Raw genomic sequence first — 17,492 nt, forward strand, 5'->3', positions numbered from 1 at the left:
TCTTAGACACCAACCCACCACTTTCTCAGTGTGTGACCTTTAATGAGACACAGGACTCTTTGAGATGCTTTCTGCGTGTATAAAAGGAAGAATTGAACTAGATCATTCCCAAGCCCCCTGCCAGCTCCAATTCTCTCTGCTTCTGGGTATTAAGATCCTCAAGGAAGGGTTCATGACATCCTCAGTGGCCCTGATATTGAGCTGTCCCTTTATAAATGCTTGCACTTGAGGTCCTGGGAAACAAGGTGGCTTCATTTTCATGCAGTTATATCCCAGGCTGGGGACTCCTGAATGGTATAGCTGACTTACAGTACGCTTAAACAGAAATGCTGGAGCTGCCAAAGCTTTTATGGAAGGACAACTTCTTTGAAAGAAGTTTTCTTTCTTTTAAGACAAACAAGCAAACAAAACCCTTTAATAGCTCTGGTTCCGTTTACTTGTTTTTAACTTTCCATCAAGGCTTAAGCAAATGAAATGGATAAAATCAGAAGTTGAGGTATAGTTGACAGTCAAGCCCCCTGCTTTCCTGCCAGGGCATCTCTGCTAGTAAAGCCTAAAATCCACTGGCTTAAAAAGAATACACTCAAGAAAGGAGGTCTCAAAGCAAGAGAGAAATCACACTTGATGCTCCCTGCAGAGACTCTACCATCCCACAACTGTAGTGTATGCACACTCATTTTCACAGGAGGGCACAACCATTTAAATAGTGCAGCAGTATTGCCCTTTATCCCATAGACTCCAGGAGAGTGTGAGATACCAAACAAATAACCACTGGTCTGTTGTTGAGACCTCTGGTGGTGGAAGCACTTGCTGTGCTGAGTGTCTACTGGAGAGTCATTTCTCCCAAAGGTAGAAGGAAGTGGGGCCCTGTTAGTCTTATTGCAAGTAAATATACTGCTCAGAATATCCACACTGTTTCATAGCCCTGCCTGCACATTTGACCAGAAACCAGAGATCTGGGGACCAGGGAGGGTGGCAGTGGCAGCTCATCAAAATCTCCTTCTCGCACATCTCATCTCAGAGCGACAGTTGCAAGCATGGCTCAGACCTTCCCATCTGAGACAAGCCTGGGCATTAGCATGTTATTGAGCTTCAGGATCTAGTCAGTCTTCAGGATGACTCTTTAGCTAAGAATCAGTGAGAGTGTACTTCCTGCTCACATTCTGCAACAGTCTTATCTATCTACTCAGAATCCTGTGTAGGGTATAACCTGCGTAGTCTGCTGTGTGGCTACTGTGACTGTGTGACAAATCATCCCAATTTAATGATTTAGAACAACCATTTACTATATGCGTGGATCTATGGGTCAGGAATTTGGATGGGGAATTGGCAGAGAACCATCTGCCCCACACTGTAAGCTGGATGACTCCAACATGGAGCTTGGAATCATCTGAAGGCTGAGTCCTGTCCATGTCTGGCTGTCAGCAGGGGCCTTAGCTGGGGCTCTCAACTAGACATCACACATGGCTTGTCCATGGGCTCTGGGTATTCTCACAACATAGAGGCCAGATTCCAGGGCAAGTGATCTGAGAAGACATATCATCTAGTATGAGCTGGCTTTGGAAGTCAAGCATGTCACCTTTGGCATGCTTTGTCCATTGAAGGATTGTCAACTGCCCAGCCAGGCTCAAGGTGGAGGAGTCATAAGCTGACCCTTGACAGCAGAGCAGCAAGGTCCTGGAAGGCTGTACTCCTGTGGCTACACATACACTTGGCCATACCTGAGCATAGCATGGAAAATACAAGGAAGTTTTGCCTGGTCCCTAGTTTAAGTACTTCTGCAACAGTGTTCACCTTATAGCCATGACTCTGGTCCCTGTGGCCTCTAGGGACAGGAAAGAGTCCTTTGGACAGAGCAAAATTTTTCACCAGGTTGGTAGAAATATGTAAATCTGCCCTTCGTCAGCTGTCACTGCTCAGGTAGGTCTTAAATTAGTTCTCTTTCCAAGGTTCTAAGTGAGAGCACTATGGTAAAGCTGTCAACTCCTCAAATAACACCCACCCAGGTCACAGGCAGGACGAGGGGTTCAGGAGCAGAGTCTGTTGGGCCACCAAGCAATGGTTTGTGCAGGAGCTTATAGAGATTCTGTAATTAAGGCAACAGCCTCGTGTCAGATTGCCAGACAGATCTTTTCTTCATAGTCATGGAATCTTAAGCTCTTTGAGTTTGTTTCTTTTTGCCTCTTTATGTCTTTTTAATCTGCAAAATTGTTTTGTTTTGTTTTGTTTTTTAAATATTCAGGTGTATTTCTTCCATACTTTTCCATTATGGTTTGAATCAGTATTCTTGGTAACCTTTTTCTTTCTTATATTTTAGAGATGTGGAAAATACAACTAAGTATGGAGAAGAACATAAAACTCTTCTATAACACCACCCCTCAAAATAATAATTGTTAGTATTTTAGTACTTTATCCATTGTGTATTGCCTGATCATTAAATATTACTGTCTTAAAAATGATTCTAATGTCTAAAAATAAATTAAATATACTATCCCTTTTATTTTAACTACCCCTTTTAATGCTGGACATTTTATTTCTTCTTTCCCATGCTTTTAATGCAATTACTTTTGCATTATTAAATATTTTTTTATTTAACATATATAACATTCTCCATACTTATTTAAAAGGTTTAATAAAAATAATTTATTTCTTTGTGATAGATTCCAGGAAATGGAATTACTGGATCACAGGCTATGAATAATTTAAATTTAAATAATTTAAAGTTTTTGCTACATGTCTGAAATCGCTTTCCCAAATTCACACAATCACTATCAATCTGTACATAATTTTAAAAGGCAAACAGGCGGGGCTTATATGTTTGGGGGTGGGGTATGTAAAGTCATATTTTAAGTGAATTTAATTCAGCTTTTTTTTCAAACTTTAGAATTTTTATTGAATCTTCAATCATGTAAGGTACATTAGTGCTAAACAAAGTTTAAGAGGGTAGGGGGTTTCAAATATAAAAACATAAATGAATAATTTTCACCTTTTCCCCAACCCTCTTTTCCCCTCCATTTATTGTCATCAGTTGTTCTCTCTGTTTGAGGGCGCAGGAGCCGGCATTCCTAGGAAGGAAAATTGGCAAAATAAGAAGGCAACGGAGGACCAAATATTGGGGGTGGAGCAAAAGCAATAGGCATAGCAAGAAATGGACTGAAACTCAGAGGTCGAGAAAGTATAAAGCAATGAGCAGTAGGGCAGGAAGGCAAACCGGGAGTACTGGAAAACAAGGGAGAGAGAGACCTTGGCCAATTTTCCAGGGGGGGCCGCGGGCCTCCCTGTGGGAAAGAAACATGAGCCAGCCTTTCCTTGCTGGTCATTCTTGTGTTTCCTAGAGGCAGCTCCATCATTACCCCTGATCTAATTGTGGGGATATGTGGGAGGCCTCTTACTTGTGGAAAGAACCCCTGACCTTGTGGCAAAGCCATGAATAACCTTGGATTATTGCCACCTCTCGGTGCCCCAACTGGTGACCCTTGCCCCCCATCATCAGTGCGGGAGGGCTGCCAGAGAATTCTGGGACACATTAATAATGTGTCCCTAAGCCTCCAGCCTGCCAGCCATGCTTGGGACTCTTCCGCAACAGCAGGTGGTGGCCCATAGGGGTGTTTGTGAGCTCTGGAACTGTCCACAGGATTGCAGGCTCCTGCAGTCTCCGAGGGGCGCTCCAGCTGCTCTCGCCAGGCCCAGGCAGCACACTGCGGGGAGGTCTCAGCAGGACGCGATGGTGGCCCCAAGGCTCCACCTCTTTCCGCCTGGAACTGGAACACTGGAGAGACACGTGGTCGGGGTGCGGCTCCCGGATCCCAGGCTCATTTGCAACTACTCCACGGGGTGAAGGGGCGTGCTCCCCAAGGCCACTTTCAATACAAGCCATGGAGAAAGTTGGTCAGGAAAACCTTCGTGAGCTAATGTAGAAAACCAGCTGAATGCCCCGTAGGCTGCTCAGTCTGGAGAGAGGACTTGTGCTTCTGCTTTACAGCAGCTTGGCTACTCGAAGGAAGCCAGGGACCAGCTGCTGCTTTCTAGATTTGGAGTTCTCTTTCTCTAATTCAGCTTTGATTTGTATTTGTTTTAGCTTGAAGGTGAGGATTAAGTCATTTGCCTCTCTATCTTAAGTGCTTTCAATTCCTTAATTCTGTGTTCTGAGCCTGTGTTTTTCCTCTCTTCAAGTGTATTTTCAGCTGTCTGTATTTTCCCCCAAACACTGTGCTTTTCTCCTTGGTGCAGGAGTCGTGGTCTCACTGCCACCGGTCATTTTCCTTCGGATGATCTTTCTCCTAGTGTCTCATGTATTTCACGCATGACTGTGGGGTTGCTCATTGCCCACTGTCTCCGCTTCCGTGTGATTTGTCCGCCCTGTAATTTTGCATCGTTGAATGATAACATGATTACTTTTAGGATCAGTAATATATGGATGTACATGTGATTTGTATACATTTGCTGTCTTCTCATCGGCACTGCCATGGTCAATTACGGGCAGACCCTCATGCATGCTTCACGTGCCTTCTTGTTTGTGTCCATTTGTCCTTGAAATTGTTTGATGCTGTCCCTAAATTTTTTTCTTCTGTATATACATTTACTTGCAGTATAAAAGGCTTTTCCAATATTTGCGGTAGTTATTTATAGTTCCCCTTAGCCCCGTTCTATTCTAATATAGTTGACCAATTGGAATATAAACTCAAAAGCATTCTGGAGGTAATATAATGAATGTTAAATTACATATCTGGATTTAATGATTATTCATGGCCTCCAATTATACTATTACATAGCTCATTATCTCTAAGGCCTTTTTAACAGTGAATATCACTACACTTGGGCATTTTGTTGTTGTTGTTGGGTATTAAGTGCAACTTTTATAGTAACCCTACAGTTTAATCTAAATATGTATCTTAATTCTTCCCTTAGGCAAAATTCTTCTTAGTGTACCTTCTAAGACTTTCACTCAGGGTTGGGAAAATAATCACTTTTACATTAGGTTAAACTTTATTTATTTGTTTTTATTTTTTATTTTTTGTTAAATTTTAATGAGCTTGCTTTTTGCTGCTTATTTATCTATTTATTTATGTATTATGGTTTTTTACTGAAATATAATTGACATAGAACAGCAACGTAGTTGGGGCGCCTGGGTGGCTCAGTCAGTTAGGTGTTGGACTCTTGACCTGATCTTGGCTCAGGTCATGATCTCAGGAGAGTGAGATTGAGTCCCATATTGGGCTCCACGATGGGAGTGGAGTCTTAAGATTCTCTCTCTTCCCCTCCCTTAGTGTCCCCCCAACCCCCACTCCTGTGCAAGTGTGTGTTCTGTCTCTCTCTCTCTCAAAAAAAAAAAAAAAAGTCATACAATACATATACAAGTCATTACTTGGGACTTGTATATATCGTAGTGATTACCACCCTAGCATTAGCTAACACCTCTATCATGTCATAATTATCCTTGCTTTGTTGTGGTTAGAACATTTAACACCTAGTCTACTAGGATTTTCGAGGTTTATACTATAGTATTGTTGACTATAATCACTGTGCTGTGCATTAGATATCCAGGACTTACCCATCTTCTAGGTGCAAGTTTGTCCTTTTAAAACATCTCGCCACACCTATCCCCACCCCCACCCCCCGCCGCCCAGCCCCTGGTAACCACCATTCTATGCTCTGTTTCTACAAATTCGGCTTTTTAAGATTCCACGTAGAAGTGATATCATGCAATATTTATTTTTCTCTGTCTGGCTTATCTCACTAAGCATAATGCTGCGTTTTTCCTTTTCCTTTGTTCTAAGATTCTCTATTTCCTTTCCTCAGTTTTTGGACCTTGCTTATTCTTTTCTTTTAAAAGTCCATGAGCTTCTATATGCCAGTTATTGTGCTTGCGGGTGTGGGATGAATGGATAGCAGAGGTTTTACAAACACTTTTGAGGACCTAACGCGTATCAGAATGGCCGGAAGAATAGTGTGACCAGAGGCAAAGGGACCATCCAGTTGGCCAAAATTAGGTTGCATGTCAAAGGGGATACAACTGGAGTGGGCCTCATGGCCGGTTTTGAAGGGGCAGAGTTTGGACTCTGCTCTGTGGTGGTTTTGTGCTTTAAAGTGAGATATAGAAGACACTTTTTGGGTTCATGGGTGGGATCTAAGTTTGAAAGGGAAGCATCTGAGAAGGAAGGGGCTCTAAGACTCAGATATTCATTCATGGAATCAGTGGATATCCCATGCCTGCCATATGTCAGGGGCTCTGGACCACAGGGAGCGGGCCACCATCCATCTTGCTCTTTTGGGGCCTGCCATTCAGCAGCCCTGGTCTTCTGAGGGTTTCTTCTCTGGTGAGAGGGAGAACAGATTAATACCTGTGGTGGTGGCAGCAGCAGCTGTATATAGAATACATACCTCATGGCACTTAAAGTCTTCCTAATTTTCTAACTTTTAGGCCCTGTGACTAGTGTGTAAACCATGTCCAGTGCCCCACTGGATTACTGTGCCCCTCAAGGAGTAGCTGTGTTCCTACAGCTCAACCAGGTAGCTCCTGTGATTTGCCACAGCTCGACTCTTGTTTCGAATTCCTATTACATCTGTCCACAGATGCAGCTGGGAGACTCAGGCTTCTCCTTTGATAATTCAACGTTAGGAGTTGACATCCTGGAAATAGCACTTTGAGATGACCGGATAAGGGAGGTCATCTGTGGAGCTCGTTATTTGGTAATAACCTGAAATCAGTTCATGTCTTCTCGAGAATGACCTCCAAGGAAGACAAAGGTTCTAGCATGATTCTCCTGGTGTGCAGAAGCCCGGAGGGCTCTGTTGGGAAATCTTCCCTCTGAGTACTGCTGGGGAAAGTACAGATGTCACATAGTCCTGAAAAAGTCTATACTTTACAAATGCTCTTTTTCTTTTTCTCTGGCCAGGAATCTTGCATCCTTTCTGCAGAACTTGGAGAAAAATGTGAAGCCATAGACAAGAAGTTACTGTACTTAGAAGATGAGCTTCACACAGCAATCCACAGCCATGATGAAGATCTCATTCATATCCTTTTTGTCTTACCTATTAAGCACCTGCTAGTTGTTTTGTAAGAGCGAGTCTTAAAAAAATACTCAATTTTTTCAATGCCCTGGCAGATGGAAACAAATAGATGCTGCTGTTATTTATAGCACAGCACACCTTAGATCTCTGAGATTATCCTGGATGCAGTGTTTTCTCTCTCGCTTTTGTTGGTAAGTAATTCAGCATTTTTGATTATTAAGCCTGACCACTAAAAATTAACCGTGAAGTTCAGACATGCATAGAAGACCAAAGCAAAATGCAATTTTCAGGAGGCATGAAGCTGGGTTTGTGGGGCACAGGTGGTTGTGGGTCTCCCTGGCTCAGTTTCCCAGGGGCTTCTCTATATTTCTTTACCATACAATTCTGCCCTGGAATGAGCAGCAGAGTATTATAATTAACAGGACTTTAGGCCATTCCTTTTCAATTTCTTCTTGCATGAGACTCCATATACTTGGTGTCACATCTGCAGATGCCTCCTTCAATACTAGCTGCCACTGAGCAAGGTGGCATGAGAACATATTAGCTTCAGTTTACATCCATATGAAGCACCGCCTCCTGTGTGGATTTGTGAATGTGCTTAGTTCTAGTTAGTTCTTTCAAGGGCAAATGGATGGGTGTGAAGATGAAGGGGTACACAGCCCCATCCTTTTTTTTTTTCAATTATTCAATCAGAACACTTCTCCATTCATTCATCCTTTCCAATCAGTAGTATGACCCTTGCTAGATAAGTTTGTGGGAAATGTAGCTATTCTTGTCTTTGCTTCTCATTGCTGTCTTACTTTTCAGAATTCTGCTTCTTTTTATATTGTATCTTGAGTGACTGTGCGTGTATGTGTCTGCGTGTGTGTAAGTAGCTTTGTGACTAATCTTAATCACAGGTATCAGACCCACAGTTTAATGATGGTTTCAGTACCGTTTCCTTCCTCATCATAACCTTAAATCTTAGACCTTGGTTATTAAACTTAGCAGGAAATTTCTTCAACATAATGGTGATTCCTTTCACATTGCTCAAGGTAGATTTTTAAAAGCAGACATTTTGTTCTTCAGAATTTCCTACCTCTTACAAAACTGGTATTTAAACTATTCTTAGAAAGTTGGCCAAAGAAACAGTGGAAGAGTTCTTGTTTTGTATTTTTGTTTATTCTGTGTTCACAGATTACCTAGATTTGAGTATTTATAAGGGAACATGGGCTCCAGCAAATGAACAAGTAACTGTCTATGTGCCTGGGGGCCTGGAGTGATGCAATACAGAGAGCTAGTGCCTCTAGAGGGGTTCCAAGTCCCCAGCCCAGCAGGAGGGGGCTTTCCCCAGTGAGACATACCTCTAGCTTATAGTGGAGTCAGAGAGCAATTCTGAGGGCTGTAGGCAGGGTCTGTGCTGGTCTCTAGACCTAAGTTTTCTGAATTTTATAGTCAAGTTTGGTTCTAGAGAGGTAGGTTTTCTCCTTAATAGGAGTGAGTCGCCAGGGAGGAGGCTGAGAGGAGGTAGAGCTCTGTGTAAATAAACCCTGTTTAGTGGCCCCACAGTCTACCCACAACTCTGGAGCAGCAGGAGACAGACAATTGCTAAAGGTTTTTTATGATTCAGCTTCCTCATCTGTAACATATGCCTCTAAGGTTTTCATGAGGCTCCATGGGGCTATATTCAGGAAAAATCTTTAACATGGTTGTACATGGTAGGTGTTAGGTTTTAGGTAGAAAATTATATTCCCCAAAGTCTGTTTGCCTCAACAATTTCAGTGGCTGTGTCAAAAGCTCCAGCCACATCCCATTTATATGTCAGAGGTTTTAAGACAGGTTTATTCAATTATTTCATAATAGATGTGTGAATAAAGTCAGTTTGTAGCCACACAGTGGCCTATATAAAAGGTCATTTATGTCTAATAAAACAGCAATAAATAGATAGGGATTCTTCTTCCAACTTGATAGTTGAGAAAACCAAAATTAGGTAACTGGTCCCCCGTCATTGCTAATGAGGGGCAAGCTCTGTGGTCCTCGTTGGTCCCATTGGGAGGTAGCTGTGCCTGCAAATAAGTGGACAGGCCCATTCTGTGAACCATAAAATTACTCTAAAATTTTTAAGCTACAATAAAAGTATCTTACCAAAGTTATGTTCTTGAGAATTTTGCTGATCCTTGCTGAGATAAGTGGAGACATACTAGGGGCATGTCAAACCAGGGCTGGAAAATACTGCATGGGTCCTGAAGACATCCTCTTCCCCTCAAAGAAAATCCATACTGCACTATGGATTTCAACCCAAACTTATCTCTGAATCCCAGGCTTTGTTCTGTGTCACTGATTGAGGGGAAAGACACAGAAGCAAATCTTTGAACTCAAACAAAACAGCACTTGGAGTTGAGTGGACATATTGACATGGCTCTGTGGAGGCTCCCTCCCTGTACAAACCAAAGCCCTTGTTTCAAATAAGTTTCAGCTTATCTAGAGATTCAAAGAGGCTGCTGAATCCTCCAGCCAAACTGACTGGTTTGTATTTCCACTCTTGATCAAAGACACAAAGCTGAGTACAGTTGAAAGAAACAGCTTGCCATCAACAACACAAAAGAATTACACAGTGAGTATCATATTTTTGTTTGATTCCATTAAATACTCTGCCAGAGCCTGCTGTGCATATATGATGTAGCATGAACGTGATTAATGTGAGTCTGCAGTGAATGTCCATGTCCAGAAGATTCAAGCCTTGGATGCTACAGATGCTCATATTCTGTGTGGAAGACACTAGGTTTTTGCATAAACCATGCGTGTGAGACAGTGTTGCTAGCAAGGCATCAGTGGGGGGTGGGCCACTCATGGACGGTGGAGATGAGTTTCCAAACAGATCCTCCGGGCATCCTGACTTGATGCTGAGGCTCGGGCAGCCTGCTGAAAGTGTCCTGCTTTTCAGAAGAAGACACTGGATTGACAGATCCAAGAAGGAAGAGGAAATAGCCCATGTCTCTTCGTCATCCTGACAGACTCACTAAATTACATGTAGCCTGACCAAAGACCAACACAAACCCGTCAGCTACTGTGGTAGCAAGTGTCTGAAAGAAGTCTGCACCACTAATTGGAAGAGCCCACGTCAGAGAGGTGACTCATGCCTGCTGTCTGAAGAGAGGACAGGAGGTGTGACTTCCCTGCCAGTCAAGCCAGGATTTCCAGGAGCATTAGTCTGAGTCTCTAGTAAGATTTCACAGTCATTTTGGGTCCTAATTAGCAGTCATGTTTTGAAAACCATTTTGGATGGTTCCTCCATGTCCAAAACTCTTTAACTGAAAACCATCCAGGTGAGGTGGATTTTTAAGCAGGTTTCTTCTAATTTTTCCCCCTTCAACTTCTACAACACACTTTCAAAGTGGGGGTCTGGGGAAAGTACACCTAAGATTAAGACACTTTTAGCGTATTTCAAAGCCCCCCCGCCCCCGCCCCCCGGCAGTCCTGCCTGCTTCTGAATCACAGATGAGATGAGGACAGACTGCTTCTATTTGTGGTTCTATTTGCATCCATGTCCAGGAGACCTTCATGGAATTCTGTTCTCTCTGCTTATTTGGAATGCATGGTGCCCAATCGATTAGTTTTGGTGGTGCTTGATGGCATGCAAATACTCTAAATACATCCAGGCGCATGCAAAAACATCACATTCCCCTCAGATCCCTTGCCTGGTTCAACTTTCAAATGCGTAGCTTGAACAGACAAAGGTAACAGCAGTCTGGGGAGATTGCTGTGCCTTCTTGGAAATGTTTTCCACTCTAGAGCTAAAGAGCTGGAAAAGGGGCCACAAGGATCACAGAACTCTACTTGTGAATCTTACAGAGGAAAAAAACAGACTGTAAGAGGTTGTCATTGAGAGCATTGTGTGTGCTGGGCTGATGCGGATACGGTGGCCTGGATTTCTTCCATTGGCTTCTGCCAAAGGGAATGGGGTGGGGAGAGGAAGCCTAGGAGGTGGGGTGCGCCCCAGGCTGCCCTGCTGCTAGCTTGGCACAATGCAAACTTGGCACTAGGTGGGCACCACAAGGAGCGGCCCCTGTAAAAGCATCAGATGCAACCGAGCAGGTCACGTGTGTGGATGAGGCTTTCCTCCTTGCTCTTCAGCAGATGCATTCCTCACCTTCGGCTTTTTCCTGAAGGTAAATTTCCTCACACTGCAAGCCCCAGTGGCTACAGAGCCATCACTGTTGGTATCAAGAAACACTTTTAGCAAATGAGAAAATGTTTCTGAGAAATACTGTTGTTTCTTTTTGAACCAAACCAGACCAGCTGAGCTGATCTACTTTTGACTGAGCTACGAACATGATTGCTTGGAAACCCAATTGACAGTCAAACACACAACAAAATGTTTTTATGTGTAAACAAAAGAACTTCTTGAAAGAATTTGAGGTTCTTTGCAAGTGGCTGCCCTAAGTGACAATGTTGTCTTACCTCTGTATTCCTGGATGACATCTGTGAAAGTTGTCTTACTGTCTTACCCCTTTACTAATTGCAAACAGCCTGCATAAGTTTATTAGCAAGAAGTTATACATTTGCTTGACATGTGTATAGTCTACCCCACGGTGGTAAAGAATGGTCTTGGGCTCCAAAGGTATTTTTAAAGATGTTGGCATGTCAATCCTTATGCCATTATTGTAATTAATCTGCTCATATTCTTAGATGCCACAGATTTGTAGTGGCATATCTGTTACAGGGGAATTTTATATTTAGCCCTAGAGGTCTCAATGGCACAGGCATCATAAGAATCTTTCAGCTCTTTGAGACTTCCTCACACTTAGATATAGTGAGCACCTCTATCATATCTATCTAAAATCCAATATTGGAATTTTACTTCATTTGCTCAGCACTTTGACAAAAACCAAGGTCAAATATGTCAATGGGCTTCCACTTTGAATTTATTGGACTAGTAATCAGAAACACTGATTCTAGACCTACTGTACTACTTAGTAGCCTTAAGATCTTAGTTAGCAGTATCAAATGGAATACATTAAGAAAGTATGAGAATATTTTTTAAAATATATTATTCAACATAACCTCTAAGTACTTATCTGTGTACATATCTAAGTACATTTCTTGGCTGACAAATAGACTTTTCCAAAAATCCCTCCCCACCCTCAAAAAACTCCAGCTCATACTCAGTCTTCTCCTTGATAAATTACAAGTTCATCACTTAGATAAAAAATCTGGGAGTCATTCTCAATGCCCTTTCCCTCTTTCACCTTCCACATCTGGCCCATCACTATCTGCCCTTGGCTCTGCCTTCAGAACATATGCAGAATCTGGTCACCTCTCACCTCCACGGCCACTAGCCCAGTTCAATACGTGATCTTTTCTTCTCTGGAGTATTGCAACCACTGCCTCTTATCTCCCTGCTTCTGCCTTTGCCCCCCCTTTAACCTACTAGTGATGAAAGTAGCCGAGTGATCAGTCACTCTCCTGCTCCAAACCCTCCATGGCCTTCATCTTGGAGGCTACATACATGCCCATGTAGGTTTACTTTCCCTTGAACTCACTGACACTACACTCCACGATGGCGGTGACTTTGTTCAGTTCAATCCTGTGCTTCCTACATCAAGAACCTTTCTTGTTCTTTTTCTTTCTTTTTTTTACCCCCCAGAACCTTTCTTAGCACACAGTAGGAGCTCAGGAAATGTTTGAGTATTTGAATGAGTGAAGGAAAGAACAAGGATCTCTTTCTGTTTTTTTTTTTATTTCCCCAACTGCTGAATGGTGAAATGTTTCAAGTGATTTCTTTTATAGAAATATTGATTTAAATATAAAAGTATGCATGCCGATTTGAATATTATAGAAGTATGAAAAAAAATAAAAGGCTACATTGTCTTCCCAGGATCAATACCTAGAAGTTTACCACTGTGTCCTTCTAATGCACTTTTCTTGCAGAAATCACTTATGTGTATAGGTTCTCCATTCCATACAAATTATCCTGTAACTTGGTCTTCCCCATCTCCACTCCACATTTTATCCTGGATTCTCTGCCATTTTAGTCGATGTTTTGGAACATACATTTGTAAGGCATCGCATAGTCAGGTTGGTTAGAGAGAGGTATTTTGTAAATAAAAACATGATTTTTTTTTCAGTTTAAAAAAACTCCAGTATAGTTAACATCCAGTGTTATGTTATTTTCAGGTGTATAGTATGATCCAACACTTCCATATATCACCTGGTGTTCATTATGACAAGTGCCCTCCTAAATCCTCATCACCTATTTCACCCATCCCTCCACCCACTGCCCCTCTGGTGACCATCCAGTTGTTCTCTACAGTTAAGAGTCTTTAAAAAAGGAGTGTTTGTTTGTTTGTTTTTAATTCCACATATGAATGAAATCATATGGTGTATGTCTTTCTTTGACTGACTTATTTCACTTAGTGTTATATTCTAGGTCCACCCAAGTAGTTACAAAATGGCAAAATTTCATTCTTTTTTATGACTGAGCAGTATTCCATTATATATATCACTTTTCTTTGTCTATTCATCTATCAATGGACATTTGGGTTGCTTCCATAATTTGTCTATTGTAAATAATGCTGCAATAAACATAGGGGTGCATGTATCTTTTTGAATTAGTATTTTTATATTCTTTGGGTAAATGCCCAGTAGAATTACTGGATCATATGGTAATTCTATTTTTAGTTTTTTGAGGACCCTCCATATGATTTCCACAGTGGCTGCACCAATTTGCATTCCCACCAATAGTACACAAGGATTCCTCTTTCTGCACATCGTGGCCAACACTTGTAATAAAAACATGATTTTAATCATTTTTATGATCATTACGCCATAGATTCACTACATGAGGTTTCCAGGATTTCTGATGTCTAGTCCTGATCCAACAGAGCCCAGAGTGTTAGCTACATCCGCTGTGTTCGTCGATAAGCCTTAAATCTCTAGTGCCTCCAAAAGGCCCTAAATGCTTACAAGAAAAAAAAAAGTATTTCTTTTAACTCTAGTCTTATGAAGAAAGTATGAGAGTATGTATTTTATTTACTTTTATTTGCTATTTTTCTTTTATGTTTTTGAAGATCTAATTGGTTTTATTAAACAATCCATGAATGGGGCAGCGTCTCTTCTAGCAAGTAGAGGAGGGCTCCTGAGAATATGCATTTTCCAAGTAAGACAAACCATTTAAGTGATTTGCCAGCTTTTTGACGCTGGTGATCATTTGCTCCAATCCCTGTCTTCCAACTCCTCTGTGTGTCACTGCAGATTGTCGGATGAAGTGCTGATGCATTATTTTAATTATGTAACTTAGTCTTTTTTCCTTTATGCCTTCTCTGTCAGTCTCTTTTTAAAAGACTCTAGTGTTCTAGTGTTCTGTGAGGGCCAGAAATTGTGCAAGTTCTTTAAGAAGCATCTCACTTTGGTTCAATTCTCTCTCTAAAAACCTGTGTCATCTTTTAGCAATAATTATTACAAATAGGGGCATGTAGTCCCAGGCTGCATATCAAAGGTAATTAAATCTCAGGAGTTTGTCAGGATTCATAAACTACTTAAACTCTGTGCTTACTCTTTGGAAATGTGACATAACTTTGTGGTTAAATTGCAGTTTGGTATTTAGTCTGGGACTATCTACGCTTTTACTCGTAAAGTCATACATGTTTTCACTAAGGATTAGTGTCCAGAGAAATGGAAGACAGTGAAGCCTTTTTTAAAAGAAAAAAAAAAAAGGTGAATATGGTATTCTTTCTTTCCTTGCACCCGCTCATCTCCACCCTCATTCCCCTCAAGTTCAAGTGCAAAGAGTGAACCATCCTAGTAGATGAATGTAAATTACACAAATGATGAAGTCTGGGGAAGCTTCAAGATGAAAAGCTGCCAAAAGCTTTTCAGGGTGGTTCAGCATTTTTACTTAGGAGAAGTTCATTTGCATAATTCCCAGAATCCACTGGAGTTCTTTATTTAAAAAAGAAAAAGAAAGCTTTCTACAGTCATAACCTGGGGGTATCTTTTTCTCTTGACATTGCATTGACATTGTACTTAAATAAAACAACATTGTAGAGTTGATGGTCTGTGAGTGGTAAAATCTCTGCAAGCTACTTCTCCCAAAGCTTTCTTTATGTTTTTTCCATTTCTGATCTAGGAATATTTAAGTGGTTGACCTCATGTGATAATTTAACAGTATTTAAGTGATGTTTAAGTGACATATTCCCATATTTCCCCTTCATTCCTCTTGGCTGAAGTGAAATTAATTTGCTTATGAAACTAAAATAATTCAGTCTGTCTCTGGTCCTGTTTATCTTTGAGTTGCTCTGACTTTAGGTACGAAAGGAAACAGGGACCTGACCGTGGATAGAAAAAAAGCACGATTTTTTTTTTTTTTTTTTTTTTTTACGATTTGTTAAATATAGTCCCAGAAAAGGGCTGATTTCTTAAGAGAATGACAACCTTATTTATCCCCTATAATTATTTGCCAAGTTCTCAGTGATGGTTTTCTCTATGTGAGAAACAATTTTAAACAACAGTTTAAAGAAAAACCAACCAACCAACCCAGAAAAGGCAAGCTCTGTCAAATCTTGTGTACCCTGAGTGGCTATTTTACAAGTCCCTGGGGGATATAATAACACAAGACTGCAGATTCGAACCTACAGCGGTTTAGAAATCCTTATTTCACGAGAAAACCAAGGTTCTAAGTGATTTGCACAAGGTGACAAGGCTGGCTTGTGGCCAACAGGGACTTTAACTCATGAGTCAGGACTTACAGTGGCCCCAAATAATGGATTTCTTGAGGAAGCTCTAATTTCCAGCCTTCTGTCCTTCGCGCTGTCCAAGCACTTGTCTGTAGCAGTTGTGCCCCTCCTCACCCCTGCCTGGGGCTTAGCAGGAACCCCTCCCACTGACCCTACAGCCTGAGCCTCCCAGTGGGCCATCTGTCTCAGTGTCTCAGTCAACAAGCTGACTCTTCCTTTTCCTTTCTGAAATCTTACTTGAGATAGTTAATAACCTCAGGCCTCATGGAGATGGCGATCGCTCTTACAAGAAGTGTAAAATTTGTATTAATATTTAATTCCTACAATTTGGAAGAACTTGAAACTGCAATTAGATGTCAGTGCCCATCTGCTTCCTGCAGGCACACGTGCTCTTATCAGATCTCTCTGAGGCTGCACAGGGCTGCCCGTCACCTTCGCGTGTGTTCCTTAACAACGTGTGCACAGAGTCTCAAGAGGGAGCTCCAGATGGTGAAGGAAACTCTGCAGGCCATGATCCTGCAGCTCCAGCCAGCAAAGGAGGTGGGAGAAAGAGAGGCTGCGGCTTCCTGTGTGACAGCTGGTGTCCGGGAAGCACAGGCCTGAGGCAGGACAGCATGGGAGGAGGAGGGTGAGCGGCCACGTCAGCACCCGAGGCCTCTCTCACCTCCCCTGCATGACCCAGGTGCCTGAATCAACTACACACACAGGGCCTGAATTTGGAGGGGGATGATCTGCTGGATTTCCTTCCGAATGCCAACCAAAAGTACCTTTCCCAAGTCATTCATCGGAGAGTCCTGCACAGAACTTGAAAATCTTCTCGTCTCAGCTCCCATTAGACAGAAGTTGGGGTTGAATTCTGCTAGAAAAATGTCTCTTTTCCTGTACCATCTTGCTTGCTGCTGCAATTAAAGTATCTCCTGATTTAAGAACCTGTTAAGAGGAAACTAAATGTAAGTCTCTCTCACTGTACCTGTTATACTTTCTTACAGGCACATGATATAAAGGAGCTAATTAACCCCAGGATCTGGAATTAACAGCTTTTCACCTTCTCCTGTGATTCACTGTAATCTCAGAAGAATGCATATGAAGAATTCCAAAAGGCATTTCTTTAAAGTAACAACCTGTCAGTGAGGTGCAGTCTTATGGTTTTCCTATTGTGGCAATACCTGTTTCTGCTGGAAGGGCCCTTGGTGTTTCACCAGGAGGACATTCTGAAATTTGTCCACAATGACAGCAAAAAGGGAGAAGGGCAGGAAGGGATCAGATGACAAGTTTAAACTTCTGGGCCTCTCTTATTTTCCTCCCTAACCTGTTTCACTCAGGACCAGGCAGGACATGGGTGTGGAAACCTTCATTCAGTAGAGTGCAGTACTCAGTAATGCAATGCATACTCAGGAAGGCAGTGCATACTCTGTAGGGCAGAGAAGTACTCAGGAAGGCAGTAGTTACTCAGTAGGACAGTACAGCACTCAGTAAGATAGTGCATACTCAGGAACGCAGTGCAGCACTCAGTAAAGCAGTATAGTACTCAGGAAGGCAGTGAGTGCATGCTCAGTAGGGCAGAGCAGTACTCAGGAAGGCAGTGCATACTCAGCAATGTGGGGCATTGCAGGTCCCTCCCCCTGAGGCAGCTGTATGACAGGCTAAGTTCAGTTAGGCAGCACTTCCCCAGGTGCACTGAGGACAGCAGCCTCTGAGGGTTGCCCCACAAACAAACAGGTCTCCCTTGGTCAAATACATTTGGGAAATCTGCCATGCCATGATTTC

The 17,492-nt window shown here is 42.1% G+C and overlaps 1 protein-coding gene and 1 pseudogene across 3 annotated transcripts in view; one reads left to right on the top strand and one right to left on the bottom strand.

The window, feature by feature from the left end:
- DISC1 (DISC1 scaffold protein) overlaps nucleotides 1-16,745 on the top strand; it is a 346,483-nt gene extending 329,738 nt beyond the window's left edge. For 2 of the 3 annotated variants that reach the window (XM_055308944.1, XM_055308945.1), the window contains one exon: nucleotides 6,897-7,087. In XM_055308944.1, the coding sequence (XP_055164919.1) occupies nucleotides 6,897-7,061 (165 nt within the window). In that variant the 3' untranslated portion in view covers nucleotides 7,062-7,087. Of the gene's footprint in view, nucleotides 1-6,896; nucleotides 7,088-16,188 lie in introns of those variants that run through there. The other variant, XM_055308948.1, reaches the window with a different exon arrangement.
- On the bottom strand, nucleotides 2,863-3,877 carry LOC129499224 (proline-rich protein 32-like; annotated as a pseudogene).
- Nucleotides 16,746-17,492: the final 747 nt, after the last annotated feature.

Source organism: Nyctereutes procyonoides, unplaced genomic scaffold, assembly GCF_905146905.1.
Source record: "Nyctereutes procyonoides isolate TBG_1078 unplaced genomic scaffold, NYPRO_anot_genome, whole genome shotgun sequence".
NCBI classification, from domain to species: Eukaryota; Metazoa; Chordata; class Mammalia; order Carnivora; family Canidae; genus Nyctereutes; species Nyctereutes procyonoides.